The sequence below is a fragment of the Lagopus leucura genome, unplaced genomic scaffold (assembly GCF_019238085.1).
Source record: "Lagopus leucura isolate 7727_CA_CO unplaced genomic scaffold, USGS_WTPT01 Super-Scaffold_100004, whole genome shotgun sequence".
Taxonomy (NCBI): Eukaryota; Metazoa; Chordata; class Aves; order Galliformes; family Phasianidae; genus Lagopus; species Lagopus leucura.
The window spans coordinates 44,736,998-44,754,624 of NW_024962264.1; the positions used below are offsets into that span (position 1 = coordinate 44,736,998).

General features: G+C 40.9%; 1 protein-coding gene across 1 annotated transcript in view; it reads right to left on the reverse strand.

The window, feature by feature from the left end:
• KIT (KIT proto-oncogene, receptor tyrosine kinase) overlaps positions 1-17,627 on the reverse strand; it is a 51,732-nt gene that overhangs the window by 2,975 nt on the left and 31,130 nt on the right. Inside the window, exons 8-20 of the mRNA XM_042871996.1 lie at positions 13,543-13,657; positions 12,291-12,484; positions 11,147-11,253; positions 10,928-11,054; positions 10,565-10,669; positions 10,369-10,479; positions 8,560-8,710; positions 6,728-6,816; positions 6,258-6,385; positions 3,348-3,470; positions 1,157-1,268; positions 971-1,070; positions 253-358 (exon numbers count right to left, since the gene is read on the reverse strand). Coding sequence (XP_042727930.1) covers positions 253-358; positions 971-1,070; positions 1,157-1,268; positions 3,348-3,470; positions 6,258-6,385; positions 6,728-6,816; positions 8,560-8,710; positions 10,369-10,479; positions 10,565-10,669; positions 10,928-11,054; positions 11,147-11,253; positions 12,291-12,484; positions 13,543-13,657 — 1,568 coding nt within the window. The remainder of the gene's footprint in view (positions 1-252; positions 359-970; positions 1,071-1,156; positions 1,269-3,347; positions 3,471-6,257; positions 6,386-6,727; positions 6,817-8,559; positions 8,711-10,368; positions 10,480-10,564; positions 10,670-10,927; positions 11,055-11,146; positions 11,254-12,290; positions 12,485-13,542; positions 13,658-17,627) is intronic.

The following is a 17,627-nucleotide window of genomic DNA, read 5'->3' on the forward strand; positions in this document are numbered from 1 at the left end:
TTTCTTTTTCATAGTTTAGATGAATCTAGATAGTGCCACTGTGTTCTGTAACATCAAAATTCTTGTCAAGTATATTTTAAGTGAGAAACACCAACCATGCAAAGAACCTTGTCTAGCTGGTCCCTCCTATCACCTAAATTTACCATCCAAAGATGCATAAATGATAATGGATATTGGAAAATCAATGGAAGATCTTTGCTTCTCCCAGCTCCAGTCCAAAAAACTGCTGACCCATATAGAGCCCAAACTTACCCGGGGGGCATTATCTGAAAGCTGCTGTTCTATCAGCTGCACGATTTGTTTGAATGTGGGTCTCTGCAAGGGATCGGCATCCCAGCAACTCTTCATTATGTCATACCTGCGAAGATACTGCAATTGGGTATTGCCCAGAAGGACAGCCTGAGAGCTTTTATCCCACCTGCATTATTATTTGACAGAAAAACGTGACCCACTTGCACAGTTTAGCTTCCTTAAATGAGTGTTAAGAAAAGAATAATGCTGCTAACAGCCGTGCTTGTGACAACAAAAGCCTCGGTGCTAATGAGAGTATCTGGACACAGTTTTCTTTGACAGCTTGCTAAGTGCCGAGCCATTTCCAGCATACAGAACTGGAGACAGATCATGACGAAGATAAGGAGCCAGTCCCCTTGCCGTCGGGATGCACAGCACAAAAGTACAGCCACTGACTGCTTTATCAGAATTAAATATGTGTAGTATGTGCTGCGATCTGTCAATAATTTACTTACATGGAGCATGTACCATGATAAAGTGATCAGATTCTACGAGGCACGAGTGTGTTACACTGCTTTTAATTACAACGGCATCTACTAAACTAGTTAGATTTGTTATTTAAGACTCAGAGAAATCTTAAAAGACAGTGGATGAATACAGAAAGTCTTCACGTGAATGTAGAAGCTTCCCTTTCTTTGCATCTTTGCTTATGTCTGGTGAGTAGAGGTTGCTCACTTACATTTCGGGGGGGGAGCACTCGGGGCTGAACATCCGATATCCCTCCTTAATCATTTTATAGAACTTAGAGTCCACAGGCATCCCTGGGTAAGGGCTGCTTCCTGTTGAGAGAGCAGGTGAGATGCAGATGGAGTAAAGCCAAGGTGAAACAAAAACCCCCCAAAGTACAGATTTTGATGGAGCTTACCTAAAGAGAAGAGTTCCCAAAGCAATATTCCATAAGACCAGACATCACTCTCAAAGGTGTAAACGCAGTTGAAAATGCTTTCAGGTGCCATCCACTTCACAGGGAGACGGGCCTGTCCAGGGAAAAGGGATTAAATTAAGACAATGGGCAACACAGAATCAACCTTTTAAACCTATTATGTACTTTTAATACATGCTAAATCAAAAGAAGGATCCAACTAAAGACGGAAATCCCTGCGTTTCAGAGTCTCCATGCAGTGCACTGTTACGGATTCACCTCTCTGCAGGTCTACCAAACTTGTGCAGTTCTTTTTATTTGGATTTTTTGTATACTGTGTGAATCCCTCTGGTTTACAGGGGATGGAAGGGAGAACAAAATAATCTACATGCACATGGTATAGTTCCTTAGGCAAACACACAAGTCTTCTGTGGACTGGCTACCATCCCCACGATGCTTCAAAGCTTTAGTCAAGTTAAGACATCTGCTTTAGCTTCTCAGCAAAAATTCGCGTGAAATATATACTGACATTTTTCACATGTTTGTGTGGGAACAGGCACAAACTGTCTTTCCACTCTCTGCTTTGCCTGTGGGAGCCAGCCAGGCTCCTGCCCTTAAGATTTGCCCTGCCCCAATTGCCTTCCTCTGTGTTAAGATCAAGCCAGCTGCACCCAGACGCCTCCCGCAGCCACTGCTTCCTCTGCCGGGCAGATGCAGCCTATCCTCCTCTGACCCTTTCAGGCTAAGTAAAATCCTGTTGTCAGATGACTCAGAAAACTTAAAATGTAGCCCAGACGCATAAAACTTAATTACTTACTGTTCACTTCCCTCCTAAGCTGTTGGTCTGTACCTCCCACTCTGAGCAGCCTTGGCTGATCAAGCAGCTCTTGGTCTGACCCTGAGCCCAAAAGCAGCTTTCTTTCACTAAATGCCACTCCATATTTTGCCAGGACAGCCACTCCTGAATTCTTTGCGCTCCTGTTGTTCCCTAACCTCAACCATCAGGCACCTAGCAGTATGAACATCGTTTTTGAATGCAACAAACACAGCTGTCTCTCCCTGCAGCTTACAACAGGGATGCTGTAGGTACCCAGGACTTCAGAGGACTGCAGGCTGAGAGCAGAACAGCAGAGATACTCAAGACATCTGAGGTGCCAGAAACTGAGAGGCTAACTGAGCAAAAAATACTGAGGAGTAGAACTTAATCTCTTCATCAGGGTGCTGAAAGCCTGGCTGGGCATGCGTCATGTCCCTAGCAGCTGATGGAGACAGCTGGGGCAGGGAGGACCTTTTTTTATTTGAAAAATGGTGTAAGTGAAAAGTGTGTGTACCTTGAGTAGATGGCTGCATGTATCTGACACAGATTTAAAACATTCATCCAGGCAGCAAAAATCAGTTTGAGATGCAAAAGGCCTGTACTTCATAGCATGTTTCTCCAATTCCAGTCTCAGGCAGACTAGGTTTTCTTTTGTAGCAAGGCTCATTTACTACTCTAGGACTTAAAAGGGGACTTCTGCCAATGCACTCTGCATCACTTCAGTGTTTCTTTGTACCTCTGCAGAGGGCTGGCAGGTACTAATGGAATGGGTATTTATCTGTACAGGTTTTAAGCATTTTTCATGCGTTGTCTTGTTAAAGGGCTTGACCTATAGCTGCAAATTAAAGCTGTATTTTTTATCTACATGAGGTTAAGATCTGTGTATAAAATTTTGCCACCCACTGTGCTCTAATCAGTAAATTCAGACTTCATAATCCAGTTTCTGAGTTATATTTTTTAGCAAAAATCAAGATGCAAACCCTGATTACTTAGATATTTCAGTAATGCAGAAATATAGCAAAAGTTGCAAAATAATTATTTTTAGGACTGGCCTAACAGAATATCACTACAGTAAGGCCTGCAGTTTCTTAGCTTACATGTTTGTGTCTAATAGGAAGATGGTGCATTTTTACTGATGCAGCAAAAATGTCTCCTCCCTTATGACATGTATTTGGTTGTTTTATCCACGATAACAGCATGTATGTATTAGTACACAAATCTCCATCAGCTATTTCCCCTTTTCACACTACTGACCAGAATAAATCTACAGCAGAACTGAGAAATCTAGGTCTTTGCATAGGAAGGAGACTCTTTGCAAGTCAAGTCAATAGGAACACTCCTAATGTAAACCCAGAGGATAAAGTACCACGTACTTACATTGCCTTTAACTACGTAATTTGAGTCATTCCTTATATCTCTTGCCAGGCCAAAGTCACAGATTTTTGTTATTCGACCATGAGTGAGAAGAATATTTCTTGCTGCCAGATCCCTATGAATGCACTAAATAACAAAATGACAAACAAAGTTATTTCTTAATATTCATGACAGCCTGTTGCTCAGTTATATGCTTTCTTAGCATAAACTTACTACATTATGCATTTTGTGGCAAGCTGAAAGTCATAATGAAGCCACGTACAATTCATGCAGCTAAATTTTAACACACTTGTACTATGCCAGGGACAGACTTTTTTTCTCCAGCTTTTTATGAGGAAGTTATTGGCCTGTTTCCTAACAGAAGAGGAGTAAGGAGAGAATGTGGTTTGTCTCTGAAATAATCTTTTATAAAGAAGCCATTGTGATGAAGGAGAAAGCGCTGAAAAGCTGAAAATTGAGAAAATTATGGTAACAATTTCAAGGTAGACAAGTTAGAAAACTGAATCCCACTTCAAACATACTCCTCTGGAAAGCATAAGGTATTAAGAGTACATAGGAGAATTTTATAAGCAGGCCTAAATATTTGAAAACAGTGGCAATCTTCATGTCAGAATCTTTCTAGAAACAGCAACACATTCAATGACCTTGCTAGGTTATGTTCCAGCACTCATTTGTGTGTGTGTGTTTGTAGCTGCAGCTCCAGAGGGGTGGCTGAGTTTTCAGCAATCATGTTTTCTTTTATGTAGCCAGAGCCCATCTGCATTTGCTAGAGAACTGAGGTGTTTCTCTAATGAAATAATCTCTTTTTCCATCTAGGAAGGACAGTGCTAAGCTCCTGCTGTGCTGACGGTATACAGTCTGCAAGCACAGCTGTCTAAAAAATAGCTGAATATGGTTCTATTTTTCTCTACCTTTTTTGTGGAATTCCCTACCAAATATATATATTATAAAAATATCTGGAGAGTTAAGAAAATCATACTCACAAAACAATAGCAGCATGTTACATAAGCATCTGAATCTCTGTCCCCCTGGTACGCTTACACAAGAAACTAATTTTAAGGACAATTACTCTCCTAAGGGATTCTCATCCACATTGCCCTCCAATATCTTCACTTTGCATATGTAAAGCAGAGAGAGCAACTGCACAAAAGCAGTGAAGTGCAGAAATGGCCAAATGTCCAGTTTCTCTGCCTGACTCCTCCCAAAGCAGTGCAACTGGCATTGAATAAAGGCTTTGTCCATTGGAGGAGGAACTGTCTTGTGATCAAGGCATCGTGTGCTCAATAAAAGACTTATAACCTCAGGACAGACTCCAATCCCCACTCCCTCACAGAGGCACTTTTATGCATCTGAGCTTGGATATACAATCGAGTTGCAGAAGAAAGCTGGGTACACTCCATGATGCTGGGCTTTGAGTACCACCATCCCTGTGGGCATGAGGCAATGTGAAGCATTTTATCCATCAGTCCAAGCCACTCTGTGCTCCCTAGCTGAAGCTAAGAGCCTGTATGCACACAATCACAGAATGGTTTGGGTTCGAAGGGGTCCAGTTCCAATCCCCTTCTGTGAGCAACACTGCCACGCACCAGATCAGGCTGCCCATGGCGCCAAACAGCCTAGCTAACAATGCCCAAAGAAGACCAAGCGCAGTAACCTGTTAGCACACTGTAGCTTAATGCTGTAACAAAGCCAGTAACTCTGCATTGCCAGACAAACACTGTGTGTTACTTCCCAAGGTCTTAGGGCTGTGGTGTTATATTCATTACTGCCTCTGCTACTCAGTACTACAGTGGCTATTTGTATCAGTGGCAAAAATATAACAAAAACCATCTCTGGGAATGAGGCATAGTGACTCCTGGGGCTATTCTGTTGGAAAATGAGAGAAAGAATATGTGCACTAAGCACTGGACGCCCTGAAAAGTGCAGGATGCAGCAATCTGGTGAAGACCATTAAAATCTGTCTACTGGGACTGTTCTGAAGTTGGCAATAGATTGGAAACAAAACAGCAACAACAACTGTAAAGGGTTTGAAGGAAAAAATAATGGGGGGGGGGGGGAGAGGGAAATGAAGTGCAGTTTTCAACGTAGACTTGCTGTGGATCAGAATTCCCAATATCAATGAAGGATCACAGGATTACCTTAAATTGCTCAAGCGTTGGGTTTTTTTGCACGTTATCAAAGGTGCACCTGTGCAATCCTGTCACAATGTTTACATGGTTAGTAATATTTTGAAAGTAAAACGTAGGAAATACTGTAGGAAGATCATATTCATTAATCATTTAAGACTTGTGTTCTTTATCAGACCCTTTCTGTTAGGCAGTACCTCTCCTAAGAACCCAGAAAGCATCTGTTATGCTCCCTGCAGCCAAAGAAGATCATCTGTGGGTCTGTAGGCTGATTCTCTTTTCAGAAAATTAAAAATAAGATGCACCATGTACGTTAAGCCATAACGCTAAAAACAACCAGCACATGGTGTGATAACTCCCCTGTTTAAGGCACTGTGAGAAGTAACAAGTGCAGCTTTGTTTAAAACTGTACAGATACTTGAGGCACTTTTAAGCAAACAGATAGCTTTTCAGCTGTCTTTTCACTGTTCTTTAGTTTGTAAACTCTCCAGCAGTACAGAGAAGAAATCTTAAAGTCTTAAGATTTAATTATTTTTGAAGATGTCCACATGTTAGGCTTTTTTGGTTCTGCCATGTGTTACATCCAATTGTCATACAGCAGAGAAGCCTGAAAAAAAATAGCTCCTTAAAGTTCCCATGGGCTTCAGTGTCTCCAAAGCCATCAGGAGTTCTTATGAAACTACCTGTGTGCTCCAGAAAGTGAAGGGCTGAAGATCGAGCCCTAGGAGGCACCACCCAGGATCAGAAGGGTCCGTATGCTACCTCGTAACATAAAAAATGAACTTACGTTTTTAGAGGCAAGGAAGCTCATGCCCTTTGCCACCTGGTAAGAGAAGCTTAATAGATCTTCAACATCTAGAGCAAGTTCGTCATCTTCCAACATGGAAAGGGTAACATCCTGATCGGTATAGGATCCTATGCAATATAAACACCAACAGCTCTTGAGTGGACCACGTATCATCTTTTAGAAACAGATTTATCTTACATTAAACACATCAGCCATTTGAGAAAGTACTAGACCAGAGCCACATAAATAGCCCGTTGCCAAAAAGCAAAATGTAATCCTTACACTCCAATTAAGTGTGGAAAAATAGATTACCCTGTAATTTACCATACTGTTATTTTTTAAGCCTTCTCATACCACTTCATGAGTTTTAATTGTCCCCATCCACCATAGGAAAGTTTCATGTGAAAATATCCATAAAGCCTTCCTCTCTACACTCCCAGAAGAAAACAATTTCTCATCATTGTACTCACCAGATTTCACTGGCCTTTTTTTATCAGCTTTTGGGGGAACTGCATATGACACTCCTGGTTTCATGTCCATGTACTCACTGACAGCATCCCTGCAGAGGCAGCAGATGAAATGAAACATGATTTAGGGGAAAAGGATCTCAAAAGCCATCTGAAGAAAAAGCTGATGTTGCACCAACCTTCTGAATATAATGCTTTATAAATGATTGGAGAATCATGGGCATGTAACAAAGATGAGGAAAGGCTTGTACAGAGAGAGAGGTTTATCAGTACAGTTAACACCTCAAAGTTAGGAGTTTGGCTCAGGAAAGCAAACAAAATCTTTTGTATCTATACTATTCATACAGCCTTCAGTCTATAAATGAATGACCAGATGTTTCACAGGACCTGCTAATGCTTCCTTCTTCTGCTTAGGCCGGATTCTATCAGCATGTTTCTGCAAATGAGGTGGTATTTGAAATGCAGAAGATGAATGGTAAAAAAAACTTAGTTTGGATCATCCTGAGTCCCAGAGGGGATTCATAAGTATTACAAAGAATCACATGAGGCCTGAGACACTTATCTGCTACATTTTTTAGGTCTTCTTCTTGTTATATAATATAATTCATGCTATACATTTTATATATACATAGGTATGCCCCTTTGGAAATGATGGATGCACGTCAGCATAGTTCACTTCATTGCCATTAGAACTCACACACATGGTCCTTGATCCTCAAGTTTATGAACAATAAATGCAGCCACATAGCTAACATGGAGAGTAGGGATGAGATCACTAACAGCTTTAGTCACCACTAAGCCACAAACAAATATGAAGCATTCAGCAGCTGCAATGTTGCAGTAAATACTAACAAAAGAATTTGGACAATACCTTCTAGTTAATACCTCAGTTTACAAAACACGCTCAAGCAGTGGGATTCTTGCACTGAGAAATGGACACACATCCGGTAGCAACTTAAATCTGTGTGTTCATGGTTACTTTGGTACCAATGCTCCTGACATCACCAGTTATCCACACATTGTCACAAACAGCTTCATCAGCATTAGACCTGGTTGTAAGAAAGGACTTTAACTCCTCCTTAGAGGCTTCTTTGCTCTCTTGTGCCTGCTAATTAAGAGTGATGGGCCCACTGGGACAGTGAACGGACTGAAAATGAAAATGGATAGGTATTGTCACAGCTCCCAGGTTGGTAAATTAAGTATCCTTCACTTTGCAAAAGGAAGGAGTTAGCAGGAACTGTGCTTGGAAAGCACAGAAAGAACTTAGGCTTGTATCTAAAACAGAAGAGCTAAACATATACAGATGAAGTAACTGAAAAATAAAAGCACAAGAGCAATCTCTGAATGGTGACACGGGTTAGGGCACCACACAATCTAATGGGCTACCAGTGGCAGCTCGTTTAAAACACTGGAGGACACTGTTTGGGTTGTAGAAAGTCATTTCTGAAGGCAGGAACTTGTGAGAACCCAGAATACTAACACCATAACACTGGGGGGATTGTTATTCAAGATTTTAAATGAGCACTGCCAATGTTTAACAGTAATGATAAACACAAACAGATATGAAGATCAGAGCCAAGGAGCTGCATGAAATAACTACAGGAAATTTGACAAAGAAGTAAAACACAGAGTGTATATAATGAATTGAGCTCTGTTAGAATAAGCCACCCACTGTACAAATCATCTCTTTAACTAAATTGTTTCCTTACGCAGCAAAGAACCTTCAAAGCCTGATGCATGAAAGGGTCCTCCCAATTCCTCATCCCTAATGAACCTCAGCATCCCCTCCTTCTCAGTCTCCTGAACACACACACACTTCAGCAGGTCACACTTACGCTGTGGGCTCTGCCTGGTGCAAAAGGTTCTCATAAACAGCTGTTTCTGTGTGCTCTTCATGCTTTGGACAAATGAATGAATCTCGCTTCCGCCTCAGAAAATTTAAGAGATCGCCATAGCAGCAATATTCTGTAATGACCAGTGTGGGCCCTGTAGAAGTACACGAGGTCGAGAAAGCAGGTGGGCATTATTTCCAAAGCAGAAAACCTTACATAAAGACACCATTCAGCAAAGCACACAGACTTGCCTATTAACAATCACACCGCCTTACACTGACTAAACATGAAAAGTTAAGACAAGCGACCCAGCTTCTTCTCTTTCACAGGCAAGTAGCTATTGTCCAGCGAAAGTTGTGTCACTCCCAATTAATTTCCACCCTCCCCAGTAGTACTGCATTGTACATAAAATTAAACAAATAAGTCTTTTTCTTCTTGTGATAATGTTTCTGGCCAGACACATCTGTTTGATTTTGCTCACTTCCTGAAGGAAGTTATTTGTTCCAAACGTTCGAGTAATTCAGGCTTCAAACATTAATCCTTTTGATTCACTTCTGTTTACAGTAGAGCTTCACACTCCTTCAGTAATGTTTTGGAAATGATGTAGAGTGTTATATTCCTTAGTATAATAAGAAAAATCATTCAAATAGAACAGCCTGCTGAGACAGAAAACTACACTGCACAAGGTCTTAGAATATTAAAACGAAATCGGAAAGGAGAATCAAGTCATCTCCAGCACGGATGTTTATAGATCAAATATACGTTTTCTGAGTGAATGACTGCAGCTATGGCCCTTGAATGTGTAATCATGCTGTGTGTTATTTCATCTGTACGTTTATTCTGCACCACCATTTCTTAACCTCAACAGTTTATTTCCATTTTTCTGCAGTTAATAATTACAGCTTTTATAACAGAGAATACAGCTTTTGTGGCGGGATTTGCTCCCAGACCACATTCCTTCAGCTGTCAGTGATGTGCACTCGAGCCAGCAGCTTTGCCTTGTCGACTACTTGAAACTGCTTTTTAACCTATTTTTAAATCATTGTAAGTGAAAGTAAGAAACATTTCACATCTACCTAAAACTACAAATTCTTACAAGCTCATTTTCTTTGAAAAATGAAAAAAAAAAAACGTAAAGAGCAAATATCTGTGCAAGAAACACCACCAACTTTCATGTTTGAAAGCACCTAAGTTAAAAATACAGGACAGCATCACTGTATCAGACACTGCAGCTGTTAGGTATCTTTTGTTATATATGAAAATAAACTTTTTAAAGTTTCTTATTTTTATATTTATTTTTGAAGCTAATATTAAATAAAAAACACTTGGGTTTATTTGGGAAATCCTTTTTCTCAGCTTTCTACCTTTCAGACATTGTGACTCTGGTGGTACCTTAACAGATATACTTGCAATCCACACAGACTGGAACGCTGCAAGCAGCCGGGCTGCTGACTGCATACCCTGGATACCAGCAAGTTCACATATCTCTTCTCATTCAAGAGAAATAGAGTGGTGGAGGAAGAATACCTTAAGTTTTGCAGTCTCTCCAAAAAAAACACACAATGGCTCACACGGAGAATAACAACAGCCTTCATTTTCAGCTGCACCTACAGCAGTCTCATCATTGTTTTTAGTATGAGCTTAAACCTAGGTTTAGTAATTCACAGATGACAGTTGTGATGATCTGCAACCTGCCTAGGCAATACATGTATTTAACAAGTTTATACTTAGCAGCAATGGTTCTCCTTTCAAGGTTATTCCTTCCAACGATAAAAAAAAGCAGAATTAATCAATAATCTGCTGATACTATACCTCCAATAGTGCAAGCTCCAAGTAGATTCACAATATTAATGTGGTTACCAAGGTAACTGAGAACTTTTAGCTCTGACATCAAGGCTTCTCTTTCAGTTAAATGGGCGCTTGCTGCAAGGCAAAATGCAATGCTCAGTAAATAGCACCTACCAGAAGGAAGATAGAAAAAATTGGGCAGCAGATGACAGCCACTTACGTTTCAACATTTTCACTGCTACTGTCATAGCGGCATCAGATTTAAATAGGCCATAAGCAGTGGCTTCAACAACCTTTCCAAAAGCTCCAGCACCAAGGGTTTTACCTAATAAAGTAAAACAATACACCGTGTAACAAATTGAAGCACTTTTTGGGAAGGGATTAGATTTCTGTTTCATGGTATTAGGGAAGCGAGTGTAGATACATCTGCTTGCTTTGTGTCCCAAGGTAAATACGAGCAATTATCACTATTTGCATTCCTGCACAACATCTTTTTGACAAAACCCTGCTATGTTTGACCAAGGTCTCATATGAGACCTGCAGGTTTCACTCCACAGATGAAATTAAATCAATATAAACTTACCAAAACTCAACCGGTTTCTAGGAAACTCCCATTTGTGATCATAAGGAAGTTGCGTTGGGTCTATGTAAACATAGTTGTTTCCATTTATTTCTTCAACAACTTTCCACTGGACTTCGTATTTGGGTTTCTGGGAAGGAAAGAGAACAGCTGTCAGTACTGACGCTCCCCCAGGCAGCTCCCACTCTTTCCTAACTCGATTTGAGGAGCTGTTGATTTTACCTGCAAATATATGTACACCAGGATCATGACTATGATGCACATCAGTCCAGCGGCGACCCCGAATGCAATTAGTAAAGGTGTGAAAAGGGTGTGGGTACGGATTTGCTCTAGAAAAAAAAAACAGAGAAAATCCTGCCTAAATACTAAAAAGGAAAAAATACCCTAAAAACAATCAAGTGAAAAAGCTTTCCTTGTGTAACATCATTTGAGGTTTCCACTTTCCCAGAAGTGCTCTGAGTCCATCAGAGTCCATCTTTAGGATATATTAGGAAGGCCTTGGCACAGAATCCACATCACTTGCTTCCCTAGACCCTTAGCTCTATGGCATGACACTGAGATCAGCTAGTATGTGCTTACAGTCAAAGAAGGAAGCTTAGTTAGGAGACTTTTCCTAAATCCTAATTTCTCTTTTCCTCCCCCGAGAACAATCTCTGCAACCCAGTGTTTGAAAGCAGAGGTTGTATAGGATTGAAAAGGAATATGGCTCTACCCTGAATGTAGCTTATTTGTATGTTCTATCTGAGTAGTAGAGAAAAAAAGCATCAGCAGAACATGCAATTTTTCCAAAGCAAGCGGAGATTTACAAACACATTTTGAGTCATCTGTGCTCTAGCGCTTTTTTTTTTCCCTACAAACCCACCAGTAGTGCTCACAAAACTCATAAGCACTTTTGCAGTATGTTACTTCTTTTACGAAAGCAGAGCCCTTACACTCCAGTCAATGCTGAGACCACATTTTCCTGAGACGTGATAAAAGCCAGACAAAAATGCAGTCTTATCTTGAAAGAGATCATGGCCTAGAGTTTAGGACCTAGACAGTCAAAACAAAGACAAGAGAAGAAAAAATGACAGAGAGAAGGCAGACTAGTGCCATGCTGCAGGTGATGTGTCCCTGGTCTAGATCACACTGCACAGGCAAAAGAAAACCAGCTAACTATTGCTCTGCAGTTCTGAAGATATTACCACAAATATTAACTGAAAGGAGAAGGTGATGCTTTTACAGGCAGAAATCATATCATAACATATTATCATACATTCAGCCACGCAAACATAAAATTTATTGTGGCAAAGGCAACACACTTAAAAGACGAATTCTTGCATGACAGCAAGAAGTGGACAGCACCAGTGTTCACTCCAGACATTACCTTTAATAGCAAAGTTGAAGAAAGCAGAGCTCTTGTCACCATTGCTGGATGCCTCACAGCAGATGGTACCAGTGCTCCTGAACATGCTGGCATTAACAGTGCTCTCGACCAGGATCCGCTCAAAGGATGGCACCGAAGAATTTGTGTAACTGACTTTCACATCCATGGGGGATATCGTTGGTGAGTCAAAACACCTGGGAAGAACGATGCTGTCAGTTACCTGCTGAAGACTGCCTTCTCAGGAATGCATGACAGGTGCTGCTAGGAAGGCAGGCAGTCAAAGGCAGACCACCAGCAACTCAAACAACACGGCTTCACAATAAGACTCAACTGAAGATCTTATCTTAAACGCTTATCCCACTCACAATGCTTTCTTATCTTCCATGTAGTGGGTGAAATTGTCAGAACAAGCTGTACGGACACCCTGAGGTCTGCACTTGCTGCTGGCTAGGGGTACATACTCTTAAGTTTTGCAACTATTAAACCTGCATGGAATCATGGAATCATAGAATGCTTTGGGTTGGAAGTGACTTCTAAGATCACCTCATTCCAAACCCCCTGCTGTAGGCAGGGACACCCCCCACTAGATCAGGTTGCTCAAAGCTGCGTGCAGCCTGGCCTTGAATGCTTTCAGCAAGGGGCTACTACAACTTCATTGGGCAACCTGTTCCAGTGAAATGATGCAGGTGGGAGATCCATGACTTGCTAGTGTAAGATTCGCAACCACAGTGCAAGCCAACAAAAAATCTGAAAATGTGCTTCACAGATGCTCACTTCACAGTGGAACTCTGCAGGCCTTTTGGAAATGTGGTAATTAGGCATCAGGTTTTACACATAACAACGTCAGACTTGTTTACTTGTCAGACGCTTCATGTGAATAGAAATCTAATTACTTTATGTCTTGAAAAATGATATCATTACACAATAAGACAAAAGATAACAGCTGTATTCACAAGTGATTCTGTGACTGTCATTCTGTGAAATTGGATAGAGAATGTGTGTCATCTGGGGCCAAACTGATATAAACATTAGCTAGCCTGCAGCAGGGAGAAAGTTTGGCTTTAACTTTTCCACAGCAGAAAATGCTGCTCCCTTCCCTTCAAACCACTGCAAATAATGCAATACCTAAACTGATGAAAACAGTGATGCAATGTAACTGCTACCAAGTCATTTTTCAGTCTTAATTTTTAATTGTTTATTAGTGTGTGTTGTATCTAGAATAGGTTTTGGAGACTCTGGTTACTTAACTCACCTCTGTTCAGTTCCTGGGCAAAAATACCAGTAAATGGTAGGGGCTGGGAACCCAGCTGCCACACACTGAAGAATGCCGTTGCTGAGTATATCCAAGGTAAGGATCTCTGGTTTTGCTGTAACACACACAAATGAGAGTCTCATGTTAAAGGAACACAGAATTTGCATTGCCACATGCTCATCACCCCAGTAACTTGTGTGTGCTTCTACCCATAGACTCAGGGGAACTGAACTGCCCACGGTCCTGCAGCATTGACCAGCTGTGAAAATCTCTGTTCTTACACTGAATGCTTCCATTGGATTTCTGAGCACTTTACCTCCTCCATGTTGATCAGATGAAAGACCCTACGCAAGCAAAGTCACAAGCTGTACAGAACAAAGTATGTGTTTTAAACAAGAAGGCAGTTCCAGTTCCTGCAGAGGAACTTTACCAGCTTTTAACAAGGACAGTTTATCCACAGCTGTATGTGTTACATCTGTCAAACTCCACCTCTCCTGCATCTGCCCTCCATTAAACATTACCACCACAGTCAGAAAAGAAACTGGAGCGCAATGCAACCAGTGCCTATCCCTATCCCACAGAGGGCATGCATCCCAGTAAAACACTGGGCTAACAGGCTCACCATCTGAAATGCTGCATGAAAAGGAAGCTAATATTTGGCTGGCTGTATTAGCTGCCCAAGCTGTAATTTCTGATTGCTCTGGTAGTTTACAGAGCAAGGCAGACAGCTGGTGCCCTATGCTATGACGCTGCAGTCCCTGTCTCTGCACTGGGGCTGGTGCTGCATGCAGCTCAGAGCTGCTGTGTTAAGTATGATGGGAAAACAAAGCAATTAGGTGGACTTTGCAGTCGTTAGCCCAATGTCACAGGCCTTCAGGCAAGGACAACGCCTACATGACTCTGGCAAATATTAGAAAGATTTATTTCTTGGAGAACTAGAATTAGAAGCCACAGCTATATTAGCTTCCTTGCAAATTAGAAAAAAAAAAAGAAAAGACAACAATGGCAAAGCCAGACTGCATGCCAAAGATGTTCACTTGGCACAAATTAAAAGTCTATTAACCGTTAATATAACTTTACAGAAACCTAAGATGATTTTCTAATACTGTAGGAACTTGTGAGACTGTACTGACAACTGTGGAAAAAAGCAATTTATTTCTGATAAAATCCATGTGACAAGACTGCACACCGTTTTTAATGAATATTCTACTTGCTGATTAAATTGGAGGCAATAAAGCACATATATTCTCAATAATGTAGCATCTCCTCATGAGTCATGTTACAAGAACCAAATGTTCTTTCATTTCTAAATCCTCATGCTGTGTCTTATGCAAACCACCCAGAACCAAACACTGTTGCAAAACGTTGAGACGGGTTTTCAACATTACTCATTTGGAGCAGAACTTTTTTGATAGCAGGCAGTATCTCACATAGTCTTAGCATTCATGGATTATATGAAATTCAGCTTTCCTATCTCCTATCAACAGAACTGAATTGTGAAATTCTAACTGTGTGCTTAGGTATATCACCTGTGTCAGGTAGCGTGTCACAACACCACAAAACTTTGTGCTATGTCCCAGCATCTGCAGTCCTCTCTTAAAAATGCCCCAAACTTCTCATTTCACTCTTCTGATTTTCAGCTCTTATCAGTGTTGATTCTGAACGCAGCAAAGATTTGAAATAAGTAAATTCCCTTTCAGCTCAGTGCTCTAAATAACAACATTATGGGTTCAGTTGCTTTTGATTCCCAATTTCTTCATAATTAGCACAGGAAAGCAGATGTTTAAAAACTAACATTTAATAGGTATTTTCTATCAGTACAGAGAGAGGTTTTCTTCCGCAGCCACATTTTCTGGACTGGACCAAATCTTTCCACAGCACCACAGTGACTCCTCATTTGTTCAGTGCATGTAGCAACAACAGGAAAAATGCCAAGCCTCATGTGCCCTCTAACACCGTGACCATTTTCTTCTCTGCAGCATGATCCCCAACTGCACAGACAGTATTTTGTTGACTATAATTATAGCCAGATATTATTTTGCATTAAGCGCAGATACCAGCTTGAAGATTCCTCCACTAATTGCTAGATGCATGGTAACTTGCCACTCTGGAGATTTGTACAATTTCTTAATTGTAGCTCAGTTCAGCATACTACTTGTCAAGTTGTAATTTTCCCTTTGGCTCCTAATTTCAGAGCTCCTTCCTTCCTTCCCTAGTTCGTGTAATACTCTCTATGACTGACTACATTTTATTTTAGCAATTTAGTATTGTTTCAAATTAGCATATGCAATTGCTAAATGTGTTTAAAGTCTTTCTGCACAGGGTTTTTCACATCCTTCAGCAAATGCTTCAGCATCGATTTGTGTTTACATGAAGATATCCCCCTGATTATGAATCCTGTTTTACCTGTTTGATTGCTTTCTGCTGATTACACGCCTGAGCCAGACTTGTAAACAGCAGAAGCTAGATCCCAGCTATTTATGCAAAGTTCCCAGTGACAAGGCCAAATCAGGACACATGATTAGATCAGCATCTGTCCCACCCACACTTGACTAACCTTTTGCAGTTACTCTGCTATTTGAAATAATGTTTTGTTGTTGTGCATTTTGTGTTTCATACCTAAATGATGAGCATCTTACATGCTACTGAAAAGAGGAGTTTATTTTTCCTAAAAACATACTCTTCAAGGGATCTATCTGCTTCAACTTCCCTTTTCAAAAGGAAAAAATATTTGCAGTACAAACTTGCAAAACACCAAAAGAAACTCCTTCTGAGCCAAGTGCATCAAATCCATCCATTTCAGCAACATTAGTAGCCCTCCCAGGGCTGCACTACATGGTAATCAAGGCTCTGCTGAGGTGGCTTCAATCTCTTCATTTTATCCTAAGACTGATCTTACTGTTTCCAAGACTTCCAAGTTGATAACTTCCATGTTGAAGCAAGAATGAATGATACTTGAATGCTGCTGGTTGCATAGGCTAGCCTTTCAAAACTAAGTCATGCATACTCTCTACTGCCACGGCCATAATGCTTCACCATGCCATTCCTAGTGTGGCTCCCTGACCACGACCTGCAGGGGTTTCAGCCTTTATCAACTACACTGAGAACTGATATCTGATGATGACAAAACTGCTGCCGTTTTTTAAAGTTATTTTGCCCAGATTGCTCCTGAGCAGCCAGAAGATCCCACAGTGCCCTGCTCCCAGCACATATATGATGCTGCAAGTTGGGAAATATTACCCAGCCTCACGGGAGCTGATTGCTCCACAACCTGTGATTTCTTCCATTTCTACCCAGAAAGTAAACGTCTAGCTCAGCACTTAGCTCCATTAATCTCTGCAACAGTCAAATTCCCCCTTCTGATTGTGATCCACACTTATTCAACATGGCAAAGGATAGTTGAGGTTGCCAGCGCCCTCAACTCAAAAATCATAGCTAGGGAAGTGAAATGCACAACACAGATGACTGCATTTATGGAGAACTGAAGAAATGCCATGTTCCAAATGGAGTACAAATTACATTTCTAGACCCAAACTACAGCACTGCAAATACATCACTGATGCTTCAGATGCTGACTTTCATTGTCAAATGGGAAGAATTCAGAAATTAATATATAGGATTTTGTGAATATGTGGAAGTCTCAATGGTCCTGCGCATGAGCCCACGCCCAGAGAAAGACCTATTACTGCTAAAGCATTGCAACAACATATTTGCAGCATATACTGCACTTCCTATACTTTTTGTTGTCCCAGGCTTGAAGGCATCACTATCTACCTTGCATTAGTTTCTCCAGTTTGCCTACTGTACTTAATCTTTGCCTTTAGCAGCTGCCAATATCTGAGAGTAAGAAATTCTCTAACAGGATGGCTCTGCCATAAAGGACAGTTTCCTGAAGGTTTCACTTAACTCAATTTCAAGTTCAGCCTTTGTCGTGAAGAATACTATTTGCAACTGAGGTTGATCCTTTTTTTTACAAGTACATAAAGACAACAGCATGTGCACTGTAAAGCTATGCAGATTTCTCTAAAACAATGCAGATATGTATTATAATGCAGAAGTATTTAGATGCCAAAAGGCACAAATGA